Source organism: Scyliorhinus torazame, chromosome 2 (assembly GCF_047496885.1).
Source record: "Scyliorhinus torazame isolate Kashiwa2021f chromosome 2, sScyTor2.1, whole genome shotgun sequence".
Taxonomy (NCBI): Eukaryota; Metazoa; Chordata; class Chondrichthyes; order Carcharhiniformes; family Scyliorhinidae; genus Scyliorhinus; species Scyliorhinus torazame.
The window spans coordinates 218,975,997-218,993,098 of NC_092708.1; the positions used below are offsets into that span (position 1 = coordinate 218,975,997).

The 17,102-nt window shown below is 46.0% G+C and overlaps 1 protein-coding gene across 1 annotated transcript in view; it reads left to right on the forward strand.

Moving 5' to 3' along the window:
* LOC140395958 (pericentrin-like) overlaps positions 1–17,102 on the forward strand; it is a 401,239-nt gene that overhangs the window by 306,348 nt on the left and 77,789 nt on the right. Inside the window, 2 exon segments of the mRNA XM_072483987.1 lie at positions 424–597; positions 10,660–10,855. Of these exon segments, the coding sequence (XP_072340088.1) occupies positions 424–597; positions 10,660–10,855 (370 nt within the window).

Below are 17,102 nucleotides of genomic sequence, written 5' to 3' on the forward strand. Positions count from 1 at the left end.
TGCTGTGCATTTTGGAGACTTTGCATTCTGTGTGCTGGAGAGTTAATTATTTAAGATGGGTGATATTGTACCAATCAAGGGGACTGCTTTTACCTTCATGGTGTCAAGCTTCTTGTGTGTTGTTGGAGCTGCCCTCATCCACGTAAGTGGGGATATTCCATCATCCTCCTGACTTGTGCTTTGTAGATAGTGACAGGTTTTGGTGAATCGGCAGCTGAGTTACTCACTGCAGAATTTCCAGCCTCTGACTTGCACTTGTAGTCACAGCACTTATATGGTTGATCCAGTCAGTTTATGGTCAATAGTAACCTAATGAATGCTGATGGTGGGATTCAGCGATCGTAATGCCATTTAATGCAATTACAATAATTATTTACTTTTCTGAAGTCTTGACTCATTTTCTTATCCCTTTTATCTTTACAGGATTCTACAGGTAGAAGGAGTGATTGGAGAGGGGAGTTGCTTCTGGCATTGCAGGCAGTTTTCAAGCAGGAACAAAAATCTTTCTTCGCTGAATTACGTTCATGCATGCAGAACCAAGCAGTAGGAGGAGAGAACTCCCTCCCTGCAATTCTTGAGCGCATTCTTAAAGATCAGGTAAATTCTGAGTTTTGCTAGTTATCGCCTTATTAGTAGCAATCGTGTTTCTGTTGAAAGAATCTACATGGTGTCATAAATCTCTTAATTTAGGGCAGTGTTATAATCCCTGTGGAGATTGGTAGCTTCAAAAAAACGATTTGAATTCCCAGTAACTGACTTGAATTCTTGTCGTGCAATTCCTTGAAGTTTTAAGACTTTTATTCTACTGCACCAGAATCAACATCGACGAGACATTACTTAGTAGCAACTGATATTCTAAACTACAGTACAGGTATTCCTCATTAGTTTCTTAACATGGCAGATTGCCAAACATTTTGTCTATGCAGTATGCCACACTCTCAGCAGAAGTGTATTTTTTAAAATTCAGAATCTCTCCAGACATTTCAGTAGCTCTCTTCTCCCTGTTGCAGTGGGGGCAAGTCTTCCAGAGTCCTTTTAAAAGCCCTTCTCGCAGTCCTTCACAGTATACACGATTGGGCTGACAGCTGGAAGGCACTATCTGCCATCCTATCAGTCTTTTGATGTATGCAGGTCCTTCTCTTCAAAAGGAAAATGCTTTCTCACCAGCATTCTGCTCTTGCATCATTAACTTTCCTGAGCCATCACCCAGGAGCATCTATCTCCCTGTCTTCATGGTTTCTGAGTCTTGAGTGCTTGAGAGTCTGTAAATCTGTACAAAACCGGGCCACATGCTTCTCTTTGTGCTCAGTGTTAAATCTGACACTTGGGATTCAAATAGACTTGATCCTGGATCCCTGGTCTCCATGTTAACCAGGTCACATCAGCTTATCACCAGCCAGAATTTGCCGAGATTAAATGCTCAATTTATCTTGAATTAAAAGAGACATCTTAAAATATAACCACCTTCTAAAAATTTTCCATTTAAACAGTAGTTTTAATAGACATCAGAATATTATCTAACGGCACGGTAGCCCAGTGGTTACCACTGTTGCTTCACAGCGCCAGGGATCCGGGTTCGATTCCCGGCCTGGGTCACTGTCTGTGTGGATTCTGCATGTTCTCCCCGTGTCTGTGTGCGTTTCACACAAGTCCCGAAAGATGTGCTTGTCAGGTGAATTGGACATTCCGAATTCTTCCTCAAGTGTACCTGCTGTTGTGTGCCGACTAGAGGATTTTCACAGTAACTTCATTGCAGTGCTAATGTAACCCTACTTGTGACACTAATAAAGATTATTATTATTAGCATACAAAAATAATAGCTAATTTATGGGCCAGCACAGACGTAGTGAAGCTTTTGCAATGGGTTAATATCGAGCAGCGTTTGAGGTGAGTGTATAAATGCAGCTTTGCAAGAGCAATAGAAATTTAAGTTGGTCTGGAAACTCTTGGCCTCCATTAGAAGTGTTCTGCTGTTGAATAAATAATGTTGAAGTCAGCAAGTGGCAGGTGAAAATACTGCAGCTCTTGGTTTTATATTGTATTTCCAATGTGGGTAGAGGTGGAAAATCAGTGTTAAACTGTAGATTCTGGTCGTCCTCCAGGTCATCGGTCAAATGCCAGTTCCTCACTTTTGAATTAGTAGACTGTGATTAGGCTTATTAGACTGTGGAGAATTGCAATCAAAGTTTAAACACACCTTGTTTGTTCACTCATCTTCAGGATAGGTCATTCTTGATAGCAATCAACTGCAGGATTCCTAGCTGATTATATTTTTCAAATTTTTTCTTTAATCTGAGTATCGAAACAATATTTAATGCCTCTATTGGTGCTCCAGTTAATTCAAGAGGGGAGGAATCAAACCTGGGACCTTGTGCAAAAGCAAAATATTGCGATTACTGGAAATCTGAAATTAAAACAAATTTGCGAAGTACTCAGCAGACCTGACATCATCTGTGGGAGGGAAAACAGTTTTTTTTTTAATGTATTTTATTCTAAACATGTATCAGAACAGGTTGCAGCAATTAAACACTCCGGGGAAACATACTTCCCAACAATCAACTATACAGTCTGTACAGATTTGCCCCTTTCCCCCCCCCCCCCCCACCCCCCTACGATGAACAGCTCCTCAAACATGGTCACAAACATCCCCACCTTTTCTCAAACACCCCATGCTGAGCCCCTTAACTTTGTCTTCTCTATCCGCAGAAAGTCGTACAGGTCACCCAACAATGCCGCTACCCCTGGTGGCGATGCCGACCACCAATTCAGCAAAATTCGCCGCCTTGCAATCAGAGAGGCGAAGGCCAAGACATCGGCCTTCCTCCTCCCCATGAGCTCTGGCTTCTCTGAAACACCAAATATCGCCACCAGAGGGTCCGGTCCACCTCCTGCTCCACTATCCTGGTTAAGACCGCGAACATTCCCACCCAGAATCTTCCCAATTTTTCGCAACCCCAAAACATGTGCGCATGATTCGCTGGCCCCCGCCCACACCTCTCACACTCATCTACTACCCCCTGAAAGAACCCACTCATTCTTGCCCGAGTCATATGCACCCTGTGCACCACCTTAAACTGTATCAGGCTCACCCTTGCACACAAGAGGAGATTCCGTCTACCCTTCGCACTGCCTCCATACTCCCCAATTGATCGCCCCTCCCAACTCCGCTTCCCATTTCTCCTTGATCATCACCACCCGCTCACCTCCCTGCTCCCCCAACCATTTGTATATATCCCCAACTCTTCAGCGGTCGCTCCAGCAGGGTGTATCCCGGCAACCTAGGAAACCCCCTCCAGACCTTTCGCGCAAAGTCCCTAACCTGCAGATACCTGAACTCGCTCATTCTCGGCAGCTCTACTCTCTCCCTTAGCTCCAACAGACTGACGAACCCTTCCTCCAAATACAGATTCCTCACCTTGACCAGCCCCACTTCCCTCCACCTGCTGTATACACTATCCATCTCCCCGGCTCAAACCCATGATTCTCGCACAGCACCGACATCCCTTCCACCCTAAAATGCCTCCTCAGCTGATCCATATCTGAAGTGTGGACTGTACCACTGGGCTTCCTGAATACCTACTTGGAGCCATTGGCAACGCTGCCATCACCATAGCCCTCAAACTTGACCCCTGACAAGATTCCTCCTCCATCCTAACCCACTCTACCCCTTCTCCTTCCCACCACCGCCACACCTTGCCCACATTCGCCGCCCAATAAAATGAAGCAAGTTCGGCAACGTCAAACTCCCTGCTGGGAAAACAGAGTTAACCTGTCAGGTTGTGAGTTTTCATCAGAATCTTGTGATTTGTTTCTTTCAGTTACATGTTGGTTTTACTAACTAAGTCAATACCACTTGACAAAAAAGTAATAGGCAAACTAATGGGGCTAAAAGTTCCCTGCATCCTATGGTCTTAAAAAAATAATTGATTGCAGAGATTGTGGATGGATAGGTTTTGATCTTCCAAAATTCCCTAGATTCTGAAAAAGTCCCAGCGATTGGAAGACTGCCAATGTAACAACCCTATTCAAGGAAGATGGGGGAAAAAGAAAGCAGGAACCTCTAGGGCAGTTAGCCTAACATCTATCTATGAGGAAAATATTGGCATCCATGATGAAGAAAGTAGTAGCTGAACATTTAGCAAATTATAAGCAGAGTCGAGATAAATTTCTGGACTGGAAATTTATTTATTAACAAAGTCTTTGAGGATGGAACGAGCAGGCTGGATAAAGAGGAACTGTAGAGTATTTGAATTTCGAAAACTCATTCAATAGGACATCACTTAAAAAGTTACTGCAAAAGATGAGAGCTCATAATGTTGGTATGATATATTAGCATGGCTACAATATTGGCTAATTATAACAGCAAACTGTCAGGAGAAATGGTTTGTTTTCAGGCTGGCGAACTGTAATTAGCAGAATGCCACAGGGACCAGTGCTGAGGCCTCAACTATTTGCAATCTATAATGACTTGGATGAAGGGGCCAAATGTATTGACACCAAACTTGCTGATGATACATGGGTGGAAAAACAAGTTGTGAGGAGGACACAAAGAGTCTGCAAAGGGTTAAGTTATGTTCAGTGAGTGGACAGAGGTTTGACAGATGGCTATTAAGGTAGGAAAATGTGATGTCGTCCGCTTTGGTCAGAATAATGGAAATGCAAACATTTTTAAGAGAGACGGCACAATACGTTACAGAAGAATCTGGGAGTCCTTGTACATGGCACACAAATTAGCTTGCATGTACAAGTAATTAGAAAGTCAAATGGAATGTTGCCCATTATTTTAAAGGGGATGGATTGTAAAAGTAGGTAAGTCTTGCTACAGCTGTACAGGACGTTGGTGAGACTGCATACAGCGTTGGGGGCAGTTCAGAGAAAGTTCTCCACAAGGTTGATTTCAAGGATGAATGAATCATATGAAGAAAGATTGTGCAGGTTGGGCCTATTCTAATTGGAGTTTAGAAAAATGAGAGGTGATCTGATTGAAACAAATGAGATTCTGAGGGACATTGACAAGGTAGATGCTGAGAGGATATTTCCCCTCATGATGGGAATTTAAATCTGGGGGGCATAGTTTCAGAATAAGGGATTTGTCTTTTAAGACCGTGATGAGGAGGCATTACCTCTCCTGCGGGTCCTGAATCTTTGGTACCCTCTATGCTAGCAAGCTTTTGAGGCTTAGTCATAAAACCTGCCTACCTCAGACAAATTCATTTATTGAACTGTAGGGGAATCCAGGGTTATGGGGAACAGAAAGTGATGTTGACACCAAGATCAGATCATCCACGATCTTACTGAATGGAGGAGCAGGCTTGAAGGGCTTTCTGGCCTACTACTGTTTCTCATGCGAAAAGAGAGAAAGATTTTCTTGAAGCATTTCCTTTGCTGCAGCAGGGGCATGTCTAATTTACCCTCATAGTCTTGCATCTTACCCAAATTCAAATCTTACACTGCTTGTTAAGATTTCGGGAATTAAAACTTATCATAAATTTTGGCTGGTAAATATTTTCTTTTATTTCTTTTTATAATAGATAGTTGTAGTCAGTTTTCAAAAATAAAACAAGTTTTTATGTTAGCCGAAGAAAGTTGAAACTGGCTTGTCCTGTCACTTTGTTATTGTGATGTCACAGAAGTGGTGTGTGCTTCACTGCAGCCAGCTCATCATTAATAGTAAAGTAAATCAGGGCAAAGGAGGGAGAATGAGAAATGAATACAATGAAAAATCACAAACAAGACATTGTGGAAGAATGGGTGGAGCAGCAATGGAAAGGCTCAAAAGTCAAATTGTCATACAGCAATGATGCTCTTTGTCCTTATTACAAGGATCTAGATGATGCGGAATGCAGTGAGGTGGGTAGCAGTTGGAAAATGTAATCATTTGTTTCTTCATTTGGTTCAGTGACCGGGACTGCAAGTGATAGGCCACCGTCCATAGGGAAGGGAAAGCTCACAATTTTGATTTTTCCAGTTTAAGGCCAATTACACCACAACAGGCTAATTACACCACAAGATAAAATTATCTCTTTCTGGTTCTGTAAAAAAACTGCCGGAAAATCTGGTCACTCTTGCGTCAGGGAACTCAATTGGCTTTTAAAAAAAGGGTTTTTGGACCAGGTTTGCAGCTGATCAAAAAATGTTTTCCCTTTTTCTTCTTAGTGGTCCCCTTGGAATCAAAGTAAGAGAAGTAGTAGAAAGCTGGATCAATCATTTTATTGTGCTAATTTTTCAATTTAAAAGTTAGACCAAGAAGCACTTTTTCACCCTGAGCTGCAGAAATCTGAAATTCTCTGCTCCAAAAGACTATGAATGATGCTAACACAAATGAAATTTTCAAGACTCGCTGGTCAATATTTGAAGGATAGAGATATTAAAAATTTGGAGCCAAAGGCAAGTAGTTGGAGTTGAGGCACAGATTAGCCATAATCTATGGAAAGACTGAGCAGACTCGAGGAGCTGAATAGTCTACTGTTGGTTCTATATCCCTCGCACAGTAATTAGAGTAAGTGTATTAGTTATAAATAAAACAGCATTAAATATAGATAGAAGAAAAACAAGGTAGAATGCAGGAGGCAAGTAAAATGAGAGAAGGCCGTGCCCTCAGAGGATTGAACAACTAACTGGAGGAAGAGACTCCACAAATATCCCCATCCTTAATGATGGGAGTAGACAGCATATCTCTGCAAAAGACAAAACTGATAAATTTGCAGTCACCTACAGCCACAAGTGCCACATGGATGATCTATATGGGCCTTCTCGTGAGGTACCTAACATCACAGATTTTAGCCTTCTTCCGATTCAATTAATTCCACGTGATATCAAGAAACAGTCCTGACAACTTCCAAACTCTTGCTCAAGAGCTAACCGCCCTCATAACCAACCTGTTTCAGTACTTCTGCATCTACTTAAAAATGTGGAACGTTGCCCAGGTCCTGTCACAAAAATAGGACAAATCCAATACAGCTAATTACCATCTCACTAAAAGTGATGGAAGAATTCATTGACAGTACAGCGGCACTTGCACAGCAAGTGAAAATCACCTGCTCATTGATGCACAATTTGGGTTCCACCAAGGCCACTTAACTCTTGACCTCATTACAGCGTTGAGCCAAATATGGACAAAGAGCTGAACGAGGTGAGGTGAGAGTGACTGCCTTTGATATTCAGGCGGAATTTGACTGAGTATGTCATCAAAAAGCCCGAGCAAAATTAAAGTCAATGGGAATCCGGGGGGGGGGGGGAACTCTACTGATTCCTGTCTTAAGTAGCACAAAGAAGATGGTTACGGTGTTGGAAGCCTCTCATCTCAATCCCAGGACATCGCTGCAAGAGTTCTTCAGGGTCTTAGGCCTAACCATCTTCAGCTGCTTCATCAGTGACCTTCCCTCCATCCTATGGTCAGAAATGGACATGTTCGCTGATGATTGCACAGTATGTAATACATTTGAAATTACTTGGTCTATTTCCTATGCAACAAGACCTGGACAGGTTTGGGGTGATAAGTTGCAAGTAACATTCGCACCACAGAAGTGTCAGATATTGACCATTGCCAAAAAGAGAGATCTAATTATCCCATTTGGCATTCAATGCCATTACCAGCCTGAATCCCCAATATCAAAAATCCTTGGGCATGTCACTGACCAAAAACCTTTTTTTAATATAAATTTAGAGTACCCAATTCATTTTTTCCAATTAAGGGGCAATTTAGTGTGGCCACTTCACCTAGCCTGCACATTTTTGGTTGTGGGGGCGAAGCCCACGCACACACGGGGAGAATGTGCAAACTCCACACGAACAGTGACCCAAAGCCGGGATCGAACCTGGGACCTTGGCGCCGCGAGGCAGCAGTGCTAACCACTGCGCCACCGTGCTGCTCGGTGACCAGAAACCTAACTGAAATAATCATATAAATACTGTGGCAATAAGGGCAGGTCAGAAACTGGGAATTCTGAGGTGAGTAACTCACCTGCTGGCATCCCAAAGCCCACAAGGCACAAGTCCGAATGGTGATGGAATACTCTTCACTTGCCCAGATTATGTGGCTCCAGCAGCACTAAATCTCAACACCATCCAGGGCAAATCAATCTACGTGATCAAAGCCCCGTTCACTCCCTCCAACACAAGCACACAATTGCAACAGTGTTTACTGTATGCAAGATGTTCTGAAGCAACTCACCAGGGCTTCTTCAACAGCATTTTTTAAACCTGCAACCTCTACCACCCAGAAAGCCCAAGGCAAGTCCCCCTCCAAACAATAGAGATCCTGACTTGGAACCAGATCGCCATTCTGCCAGTACTGATATTACCTGCAAGAAGAATCTGAATAAGTGAAGCACCTGGGGAAAGAGATATCTCACAGGTTTACAGAAGCCATGCTGGAGATCTTGGTAATGGAAGCCAACGGGAGGAGCGAAGTCCAGTTTCCACAGTGGGTCAGGAGGCCCTAATGGAATATCCTCCAAAGAGAATGGGAGTAGGTGGTAAAGGAGCTCAGCTCTCTGCATATAGCTCTGAGAACAAAGCACTGCTCCTGGAAGAAGTTCAGTGAGCTCACGTCAGGTTTGGTGAATGCATTGTAAAACAACATCGCCTACCCACCACACTACCAAACTCTTGCGCTGCTCAATACACCGAATTCCCATCACTTACCCATCAGCAGACCTGTCAAATCCAGCAGCTTGTACCACAGTTCCAAGTTGTTGTTCTTCAACAGTATTTCAAAAAGTTTTACAATACAAGAACACAATAAATAAGAGCAGGAGTAGACCTTATGGCATGTCTAACCCGCTCCGCCATTCAATACAATTATGGCTGATCTTGGGCTTCAACTATACTTCCCCACCTGCTCCCCATATCCCTTAATACCCTGAGTGACCGCAAATCTATCTCAGCCTTAAATGAAATATCCACAACTCTCCTGGATAGCGTATACCAAAGTTTCACAACTATTTGAGTGAAGTCATTTTTCTTCGTCTCAGTCCTAAATGATCAGCCACATATCCTGTGTCCTCATGTTTTTGAATCCCTGATCAGCGGAAATGAACTGTGTCTACCCTGGTGAGCCGCTTCAGACAGAGTCTCGTATTTTTCAGTGAGTTTGCCTCTCATTCTTCTAATTCCCAGAGGATATAGGTGAAATTTATTCAGCTCCTCGACCTAAAACAACAGCTTCATCCCTGGCACCAATTAGTGAACCTTTGCTGTACTTCCTCCAATGCAAGTATGTCCTTCATTAGCTATGAGATCAAAACTACACACAGTATTCCAGATGTGAAAAATACTGTACAATTGGAGCAAAACTTTATTCCTGTACTCCAATCCCCAATACGATCTCATTCTTCTGAAGTCCAGTAAACATAATCATAGAATCACCATAGAACAGAAGGACATTTGGCCCATCGATCCTTACTATCCCTCCGAAAGCTCCCACCTAGGCCCACACCTCCACAACCCCATAACCCCAACTAACCTTTTGGACACTAAGGGGCAATTTAGGATGGCCAATCTACCTAACCTGCACATCTTTGGACTGTGGGAGGAAACAGGAGCACCCGGAGGAAACCCACGCAAACACAGGGAGACAGTCACCCAAGGTCGGAATCAAACCCGGGTCCCTAGTGTTGTGAGCATATAATAGGCCCAACCTGCTCCATCTTCATAGGATTTATGCCTTTGTTCCAGGAGTAAGCCAAGTGAACCTTCTCTGAACTGGTACCAATGAATTACCCATTTACTCCGACTCTTTGTTTCCTGTCTTTGTCAAATTCTCTATCCAGGCTGACGTGTATCCCAACACCATGAGTTCCTGCTCTGTTCAGTTAACATTTTATGTGACACCTTATCAAATGCTTTTAGAAATCCAAATACACATCATCTGCTGGTTTCCCTTTAACACCCTACCTGTGCGAAAGAAATCTGACAAATTTGTCAATACAATTTGCCTTTCACAAAACCTGTTCACTGCCTGATTGTCTGATTGTATGATGATTTTCTGGGTGTTTTGCTACTAACACCTTAATATATTCCAGCATTTTCCCAATGACAGATGTTAGACTAACTGGTCTTCCATTTCCTGCTTTGTCTTCCTCCTTTCTTGAATAGTGGTGTTAGATTTGCAGTTTTCCAATCTTCTGGGACCTTTCAGGTAATTTTGGAAGATTACAACCAATACATCCACCATCTCTGCAGCCACTTCCTTTAAGACCCTACAATACAGGGCATTAATTCCAGGGGACTTGTTGATCTCTAGTCCCATTAGTTTGCCTAGCACTTTTCCTTTAGTGATCATGATTGTTTTAAGTTTCTCCCTCCCTTTTCCCCCTGCTATTATATTATTATTGAGATGCTTTTTTTGTCTTCTATTGAGAAGACAGCAACAAAATTCTTGTTCTCACACTCTGCCATTTCCTCATTTCCCATTACTAATTCCCCAATCTAGCCCTATAAGAGACCAATGCTCAATTCAGCTACTCTTTATATATTTGTAGAAGCATTTACAGTCTGTTCCTTTCTTTCTCCCACTTTTGTTACTTTGGATAGTTTCTAAATTTTTCCCAACTTCTGGGATACCCAGTTATATCACTATAGCCAGAATACTGCCTATTCAAGGTCATCAGGTAATTTGCAGAAGTATATTTGTGTCACTAACCTTTCACAATTTAGGAGAAACAGCAGCAATCAGCCCTGGAAGACCTCTTATCAGTGGACAGAAACAGCTTGATGTCAGAGGTGCAGGACCTCCGTTCCCAGCTCCGCATTGCACATCTTCAACACCAAGAGAAGCTGCAGCAGCTGCAGGATACCCTCACCAGTGCAGAGGAGCTGGCTAAGAAGCAGGAGCGACCACTTCGGAGGCAAGGTATTTCAAAGGTGGCGGATGTTAGGCTTGACATTCCGGATAACTAGTTACTGGGATTTTATATAGCCAGAAGTCCTCAACTAAAGATTGAATTCTGAATGTTTGGGTTGTGTGGCTTCCCAGCATGGCAAAGTGTTGATTCATCTCTGTCCTTATTACCTTGGGGTTTTGGTAGGTAGGGTGGCAAACAATTCTTGCATCTTCCTAATTTTTCATAGCTTTCAATAGCTGGATGAAGTAGACAGGATGTTTAAATGTTAATGTAGAAACATAGAAAATAGGAGCAGGAGGTGCCATTCGGCACTTCGAGCCTGCTCCGCCATTCATTATGATCATTGCTCATCATACAACTCAATAGGCTAATCCTGTTTCCCCCCCCCATATCCTTTGATCTCATTCGCCCCAAGTGCTATATCTAATAGCTTCTTGAAAACATACAATGTTTTGGCCTCAACTATGTCCTGTAGTAACGGATTCCACAGGCTGGCCATTCTCAGGGTGAAGAAATTTCTCCTCCTAAATGGTCTACCCATATTCTGACTGTGATTTGGACACACCCACCATCAGTAACATCCTTCCTGCATCTACCCTGTGTAGTCCTGTTAGAATTTTATAGGTTTCTATGAGACCCCCGTCATTCTTCTGAACTCCAGCGAATACAATCCTAACTGATTCAAATTTGTATGTCAGTCCCGTCAAACCCAGGAATCAGTCTGATAAACCTTTGCTGCACTCCCTCTAGAGCAAGAACATGCTTCCTCAGATAAGGAGACCAATACTGCACACATTATTCCAAGTGTTGCCTCACCAAGGCCCTGTATAATTGCAGCAAGACATCCTTCTCCTGTACTCGAATCCTCTCTGTCAAGGCCAACATACCATTTGCCTTTTTACTGCCTGCTGTACCTGCTCCTGTACTCTAATCCTCTCTGTCAAGGCCAACATACCATTTGCCTTCTTTATTGCCTGCTGTACCTGCATGCCTACCTTCCACAAGGAACTCTGTCCAGGCACTTTTCAGCAGCTACTCATTTTGTCTGTACAGATCCCATCTCCTGCAGATCCAGGCCCAAAGTCACAAGAATCTGAAACCCTCCTTCCTGCACCATCTTTCCAGCTGCTCATTCATCTGTCTAATCTTTCTATTTTGTACTTGTGGCGCTGGGAGTAATCTGGAGAGTACTAATTTTGAAGCCCTGCTTGCTATTTTTCTACCTAACTCCCTAAATTCTGGCTGCAGGACCACATCCCTCGTTCTTCCTATGCCATTAGTACTGATATGGACCACGATTGTTGGCTGTTCACCGCCCCCCATCATGATGGTCTGCAACCACTCAGTAACATCCTTGACCTTGGCACCAGGGAGGCAACACACCATCCTGGATTCACGGCTGCAGCCACAGAAACGCCTATCTGTTCCTCTAACCATGGATCATCTTCCACTATTGCTTTTCCAGACTTCCTTGTATCCCCCTGTGCTGCTTAGGCACCTGTAGTGCCAGAGATTTGCCCCTAGCTGCACTTCCCAGATGAAACAACACTTATCAGTATTCAAAACTGAATACTGGTTGAAGAGTTGGACGCACATTACCTGCCTGTGCTTTTTTGACCGTCTGATATTCACCTTTTCTCCTTCTTCCTGCATACTCTTAAGCTGTTGGGGTGACCACATCTGTAATTGTGATATCTCCGGAGCTCTGAACCTTATAGATGCACTGCAATGATACCAGTTGCTGCTCTAGTTCTGGAACTCGGAGCACAAGCTGCTGATTGGCACTTGGAGGCTGGAGCAGCACTGTCAATTCTTTGTTTATCAGTTATCCTTCCAAATGCTAATACTATTAATAAACCATACAAAGTACTGATAAATAATGCCAATACTTAAAATGTTTAACAGTTGCAATAACCCTTGCTTAAGAATAAAAGAAAATACTCACCACCTACTACTCATTCCTTATTATTTTACCAAATATATTTATTGTTTTTTAATCTCCCAGTTGTTCAGACTCTGCACCGAAGGAACAATACTTAACTAAATCAACTTGCCCCTTTCCTGTGATGTCATAGCTTGATTTGTGTTTCTGAGCTCCAGCTGCACCACTTGTCCTCCCGAGTCCCTCCCAATTCCCGCTCTGTCCAATCCCGAGTCCCTCCAAATTCCCACTCTGTCCAATCCAGAGTCCCTCCAAATTCCCGCCTTGTCCAATCCCGAGTCCCTGCAAATTCCTGCTCTGTCCAATACCGAGTCCTTCCAAATTCCCGCTCTGTCCAATCCCGGGTTCCTCCAAATTCCCGCTCTGTCCAATCCCGGGTTCCTCCAAATTCCCGCTCTGCCCAATCCCGAGTCCCTCCAAATTCCCACTCTGCCCAATCCCGAGTCCCTCCAAATTCACACTCTGTCCATTCCCGAGTCCCTCCAAATTCCCGCTCTGTCCAATCCCGAGTCCCTCCAAATTCCCATTCTGTCCAATCCCGAGTCCCTCCAAATTCCCGCTCTGTCCAATCCCGAGTCCCTCCAAATTCACACTCTGTCCATTCCCGAGTCCCTCCAAATTCCCGCTCTGTCCAATCCCGAGCCCCTCCAAATTCCCGCTCTGTCCAATCCCGAGTCCCTCCCAATTTGCGCTCTGTCCAATCCCGAGACCCTCCAAATTCCCACTCAGTCCAATCCCAAGACCCTCCAAATTCCTACTCCGTCCAATCCCGAGTCCCTCCAAATTCCCACTCTGCCCAATCCCGTGTCCCTCCAAATTCCCACTCTGCCCAATCCCGAGTCCCTCCAAATTCACACTCTGTCCATTCCCGAGTCCCTCCAAATTCCCGCTCTGTCCAATCCCGAGCCCCTCCAAATTCCCGCTCTGTCCAATCCCGAGTCCCTCCCAATTTGCGCTCTGTCCAATCCCGAGACCCTCCAAATTCCCACTCAGTCCAATCCCAAGACCCTCCAAATTCCTACTCCGTCCAATCCCGAGTCCCTCCAAATTCCCACTCTGCCCAATCCCGTGTCCCTCCAAATTCCCACTCTGCCCAATCCCGAGTCCCTCCAAATTCACACTCTGTCCATTCCCGAGTCCCTCCAAATTCCCGCTCTGTCCAATCCCGAGTCCCTCCAAATTCCCGCTCTGTCCAATCCCGAGTCCCTCCAAATTCCCGCTCTGTCCAATCCCGAGTCCCTCCAAATTCACACTCTGTCCAGTCCTGAGTCCCTGCAAATTCCCGCTCTGTCCAATCCCGAGTCCCTCCAAATTCCCATTCTGTCCAATTCCGAGTCCCTCCAAATTCCCGCTCTGTCCAATCCCGGGTTCCTCCAAATTGCCGGTCTGTCCAATCCCGGGTTCCTCCAAATTCCCGCTCTGTCCAATCCCGAGACCCTCCAAATTCCCGTTCTACCCAATCCCGAGTCCCTCCAAATTCCCGCTCTGTCCAATCCCGAGTCCCTCCCAATTTCCGCTCTGTCCAATCCCAAGACCCTCCAAATTCCTACTGTCCAATCCCGATTCCCTCCAAATTCACACTCTGTCCAGTCCCGAGTCCCTCCAAATTCCCATTCTGTCCAATCCCGAGTCCCTCCAAATTCCCGCTCTGTCCAATCCCGAGTCCCTCCAAATTCACACTCTGTCCATTCCCGAGTCCCTCCAAATTCCCGCTCTGTCCAATCCCGAGCCCCTCCAAATTCCCGCTCTGTCCAATCCCGAGTCCCTCCCAATTTGCGCTCTGTCCAATCCCGAGACCCTCCAAATTCCCACTCAGTCCAATCCCAAGACCCTCCAAATTCCTACTCCGTCCAATCCCGAGTCCCTCCAAATTCCCACTCTGCCCAATCCCGTGTCCCTCCAAATTCCCACTCTGCCCAATCCCGAGTCCCTCCAAATTCACGCTCTGTCCATTCCCGAGTCCCTCCAAATTCCCGCTCTGTCCAATCCCGAGTCCCTCCAAATTCCCGCTCTGTCCAATCCCGAGTCCCTCCAAATTCCCGCTCTGTCCAATCCCGAGTCCCTCCAAATTCACACTCTGTCCAGTCCTGAGTCCCTGCAAATTCCCGCTCTGTCCAATCCCGAGTCCCTCCAAATTCCCATTCTGTCCAATTCCGAGTCCCTCCAAATTCCCGCTCTGTCCAATCCCGGGTTCCTCCAAATTCCCGCTCTGTCCAATCCCGAGACCCTCCAAATTCCCGTTCTACCCAATCCCGAGTCCCTCCAAATTCCCGCTCTGTCCAATCCCGAGTCCCTCCCAATTTCCGCTCTGTCCAATCCCGAGACCCTCCAAATTCCCACTCTGCCCAATCCCAAGACCCTCCAAATTCCTACTGTCCAATCCCGATTCCCTCCAAATTCACACTCTGTCCAGTCCCGAGTCCCTGCAAATTCCCGCTCTGTCCAATCCCGAGTCCCTCCAAATTCCCGCTCTGTCCAATCCCGAGACCCTCCAAATTCCCACTCTGTCCAATCCCGAGTCCCTCCAAATTCCCACTCTGCCCAATCCCGAGTCCCTCCAAATTCACACACTGTCCATTCCCGAGTCCCTGCAAATTCCCGCTCTGTCCAATCCCGAGTCCCTCCAAATTCCCGCTCTGTCCAATCCCGGGTTCCTCCAAATTCCCGCTCTGTCCAATCCCGAGACCCTCCAAATTCCCACTCTATCCAATCCCGAGTCCCTCCAAATTCCTGCTCTGTCCAATCCCGAGTCCCTCCAAATTCCCGCTCTGTCCAATCTCGAGGCCCTCCAAATTCCCGCTCTGTCCAATCCCGAGTCCCTCCAAATTCCCGCTCTGTCCAATCCCGAGTCCCTCCAAATTCACACTCTGTCCAGTCGTGAGTCCCTGCAAATTCCCGCTCTGTCCAATACAGAGTCCCTCCAAATTCCCATTCTGTCCAATTCCGAGTCCCTCCAAATTCCTGCTCTGTCCAATCCCGGGTTCCTCCAAATTCCCGCTCTGTCCAATCCCGAGACCCTCAATTCCCGTTCTACCCAATCCCGAGTCCCTCCAAATTCCCGCTCTGTCCAATCCCGAGTCCCTCCCAATTTCCGCTCTGTCCAATCCCGAGACCCTCCAAATTCCCACTCTGTCCAATCCCAAGACCCTCCAAATTCCTACTCTGTCCAATCCCGATTCCCTCCAAATTCACACTCTGTCCAGTCCCGAGTCCCTGCAAATTCCCGCTCTGTCCAATCCCGAGTCCCTCCAAATTCCCACTCTGTCCAATCCCGAGTCCCTCCAAATTCCCGCTCTGTCCAATCCCGAGACCCTCCAAATTCCCACTCTGTCCAATCCCGAGTCCCTCCAAATTCCCACTCTGTCCAATCCCGAGTCCCTCCAAATTCCCGCTCTGTCCAATCCCGAGACCCTCCAAATTCCCGCTCTGTCCAATCCCGAGACCCTCCAAAATCCCACTCTGCGCAATCCCGAGTCCCTCCAAATTCACACACTGTCCATTCCTGAGTCCCTGCAAATTCCCGCTCTGTCCAATCCCGAGTCCCTCCAAATTCCCGCTCTGTCCAATCCCGGGTTCCTCCAAATTCCCGCTCTGTCCAATCCCGAGACCCTCCAAATTCCCACTCTATCCAATCCCGAGTCCCTCCAAATTCCTGCTCTGTCCAATCCCGAGTCCCACCAAATTCCCACTCTGTCCAATCCGGAGTCCCTCCAAATTTCAGCTCTGTCCAATCCCGAGTCCCTCCAAATTCCCACTCTGTCCAATCCCGGATCCCTCCAAATTCCAACTCTGTCCAATCCCGGATCCCTCCAAATTCCCGCTCTGTCCAATCCCGAGTCCCTCCAAATTCACACTCCATCCAGTCCCGGGTCCCCTCCAAATTCACACTTTGTCCAATCCCGAGTCCCTCCAAATTCCCACTCTGTCCAATCCGGAGTCCCTCCAAATTCCAACTCTGTCCAATCCCGGATCCCTCCAAATTCCCGCTCTGTCCAATCCCGAGTCCCTCCAAATTCACACTCCATCCAGTCCCGGGTCCCCTCCAAATTCACACTTTGTCCAATCCCGAGTCCCTCCAAAACCTGAATCGCCTCCAAATACTTGCCTCATCCAGCCCTGAGTCCCCTCCAAATTTTCGATTTGTCCAGTCCGTTTCAAATTCTTGCCTCATGCAGTCCCGAGACCCCTCCAAATTCTCACGTATGTCCAGCCCTGGCTGTCCTCTGGAACCTCGGCCCATCCAGTCTCGGCTCTGCTCAAAGACTCAGCCATCCAGTCCCGGATCTCTGCTCCAAAGCCTCAACCCGTCCATA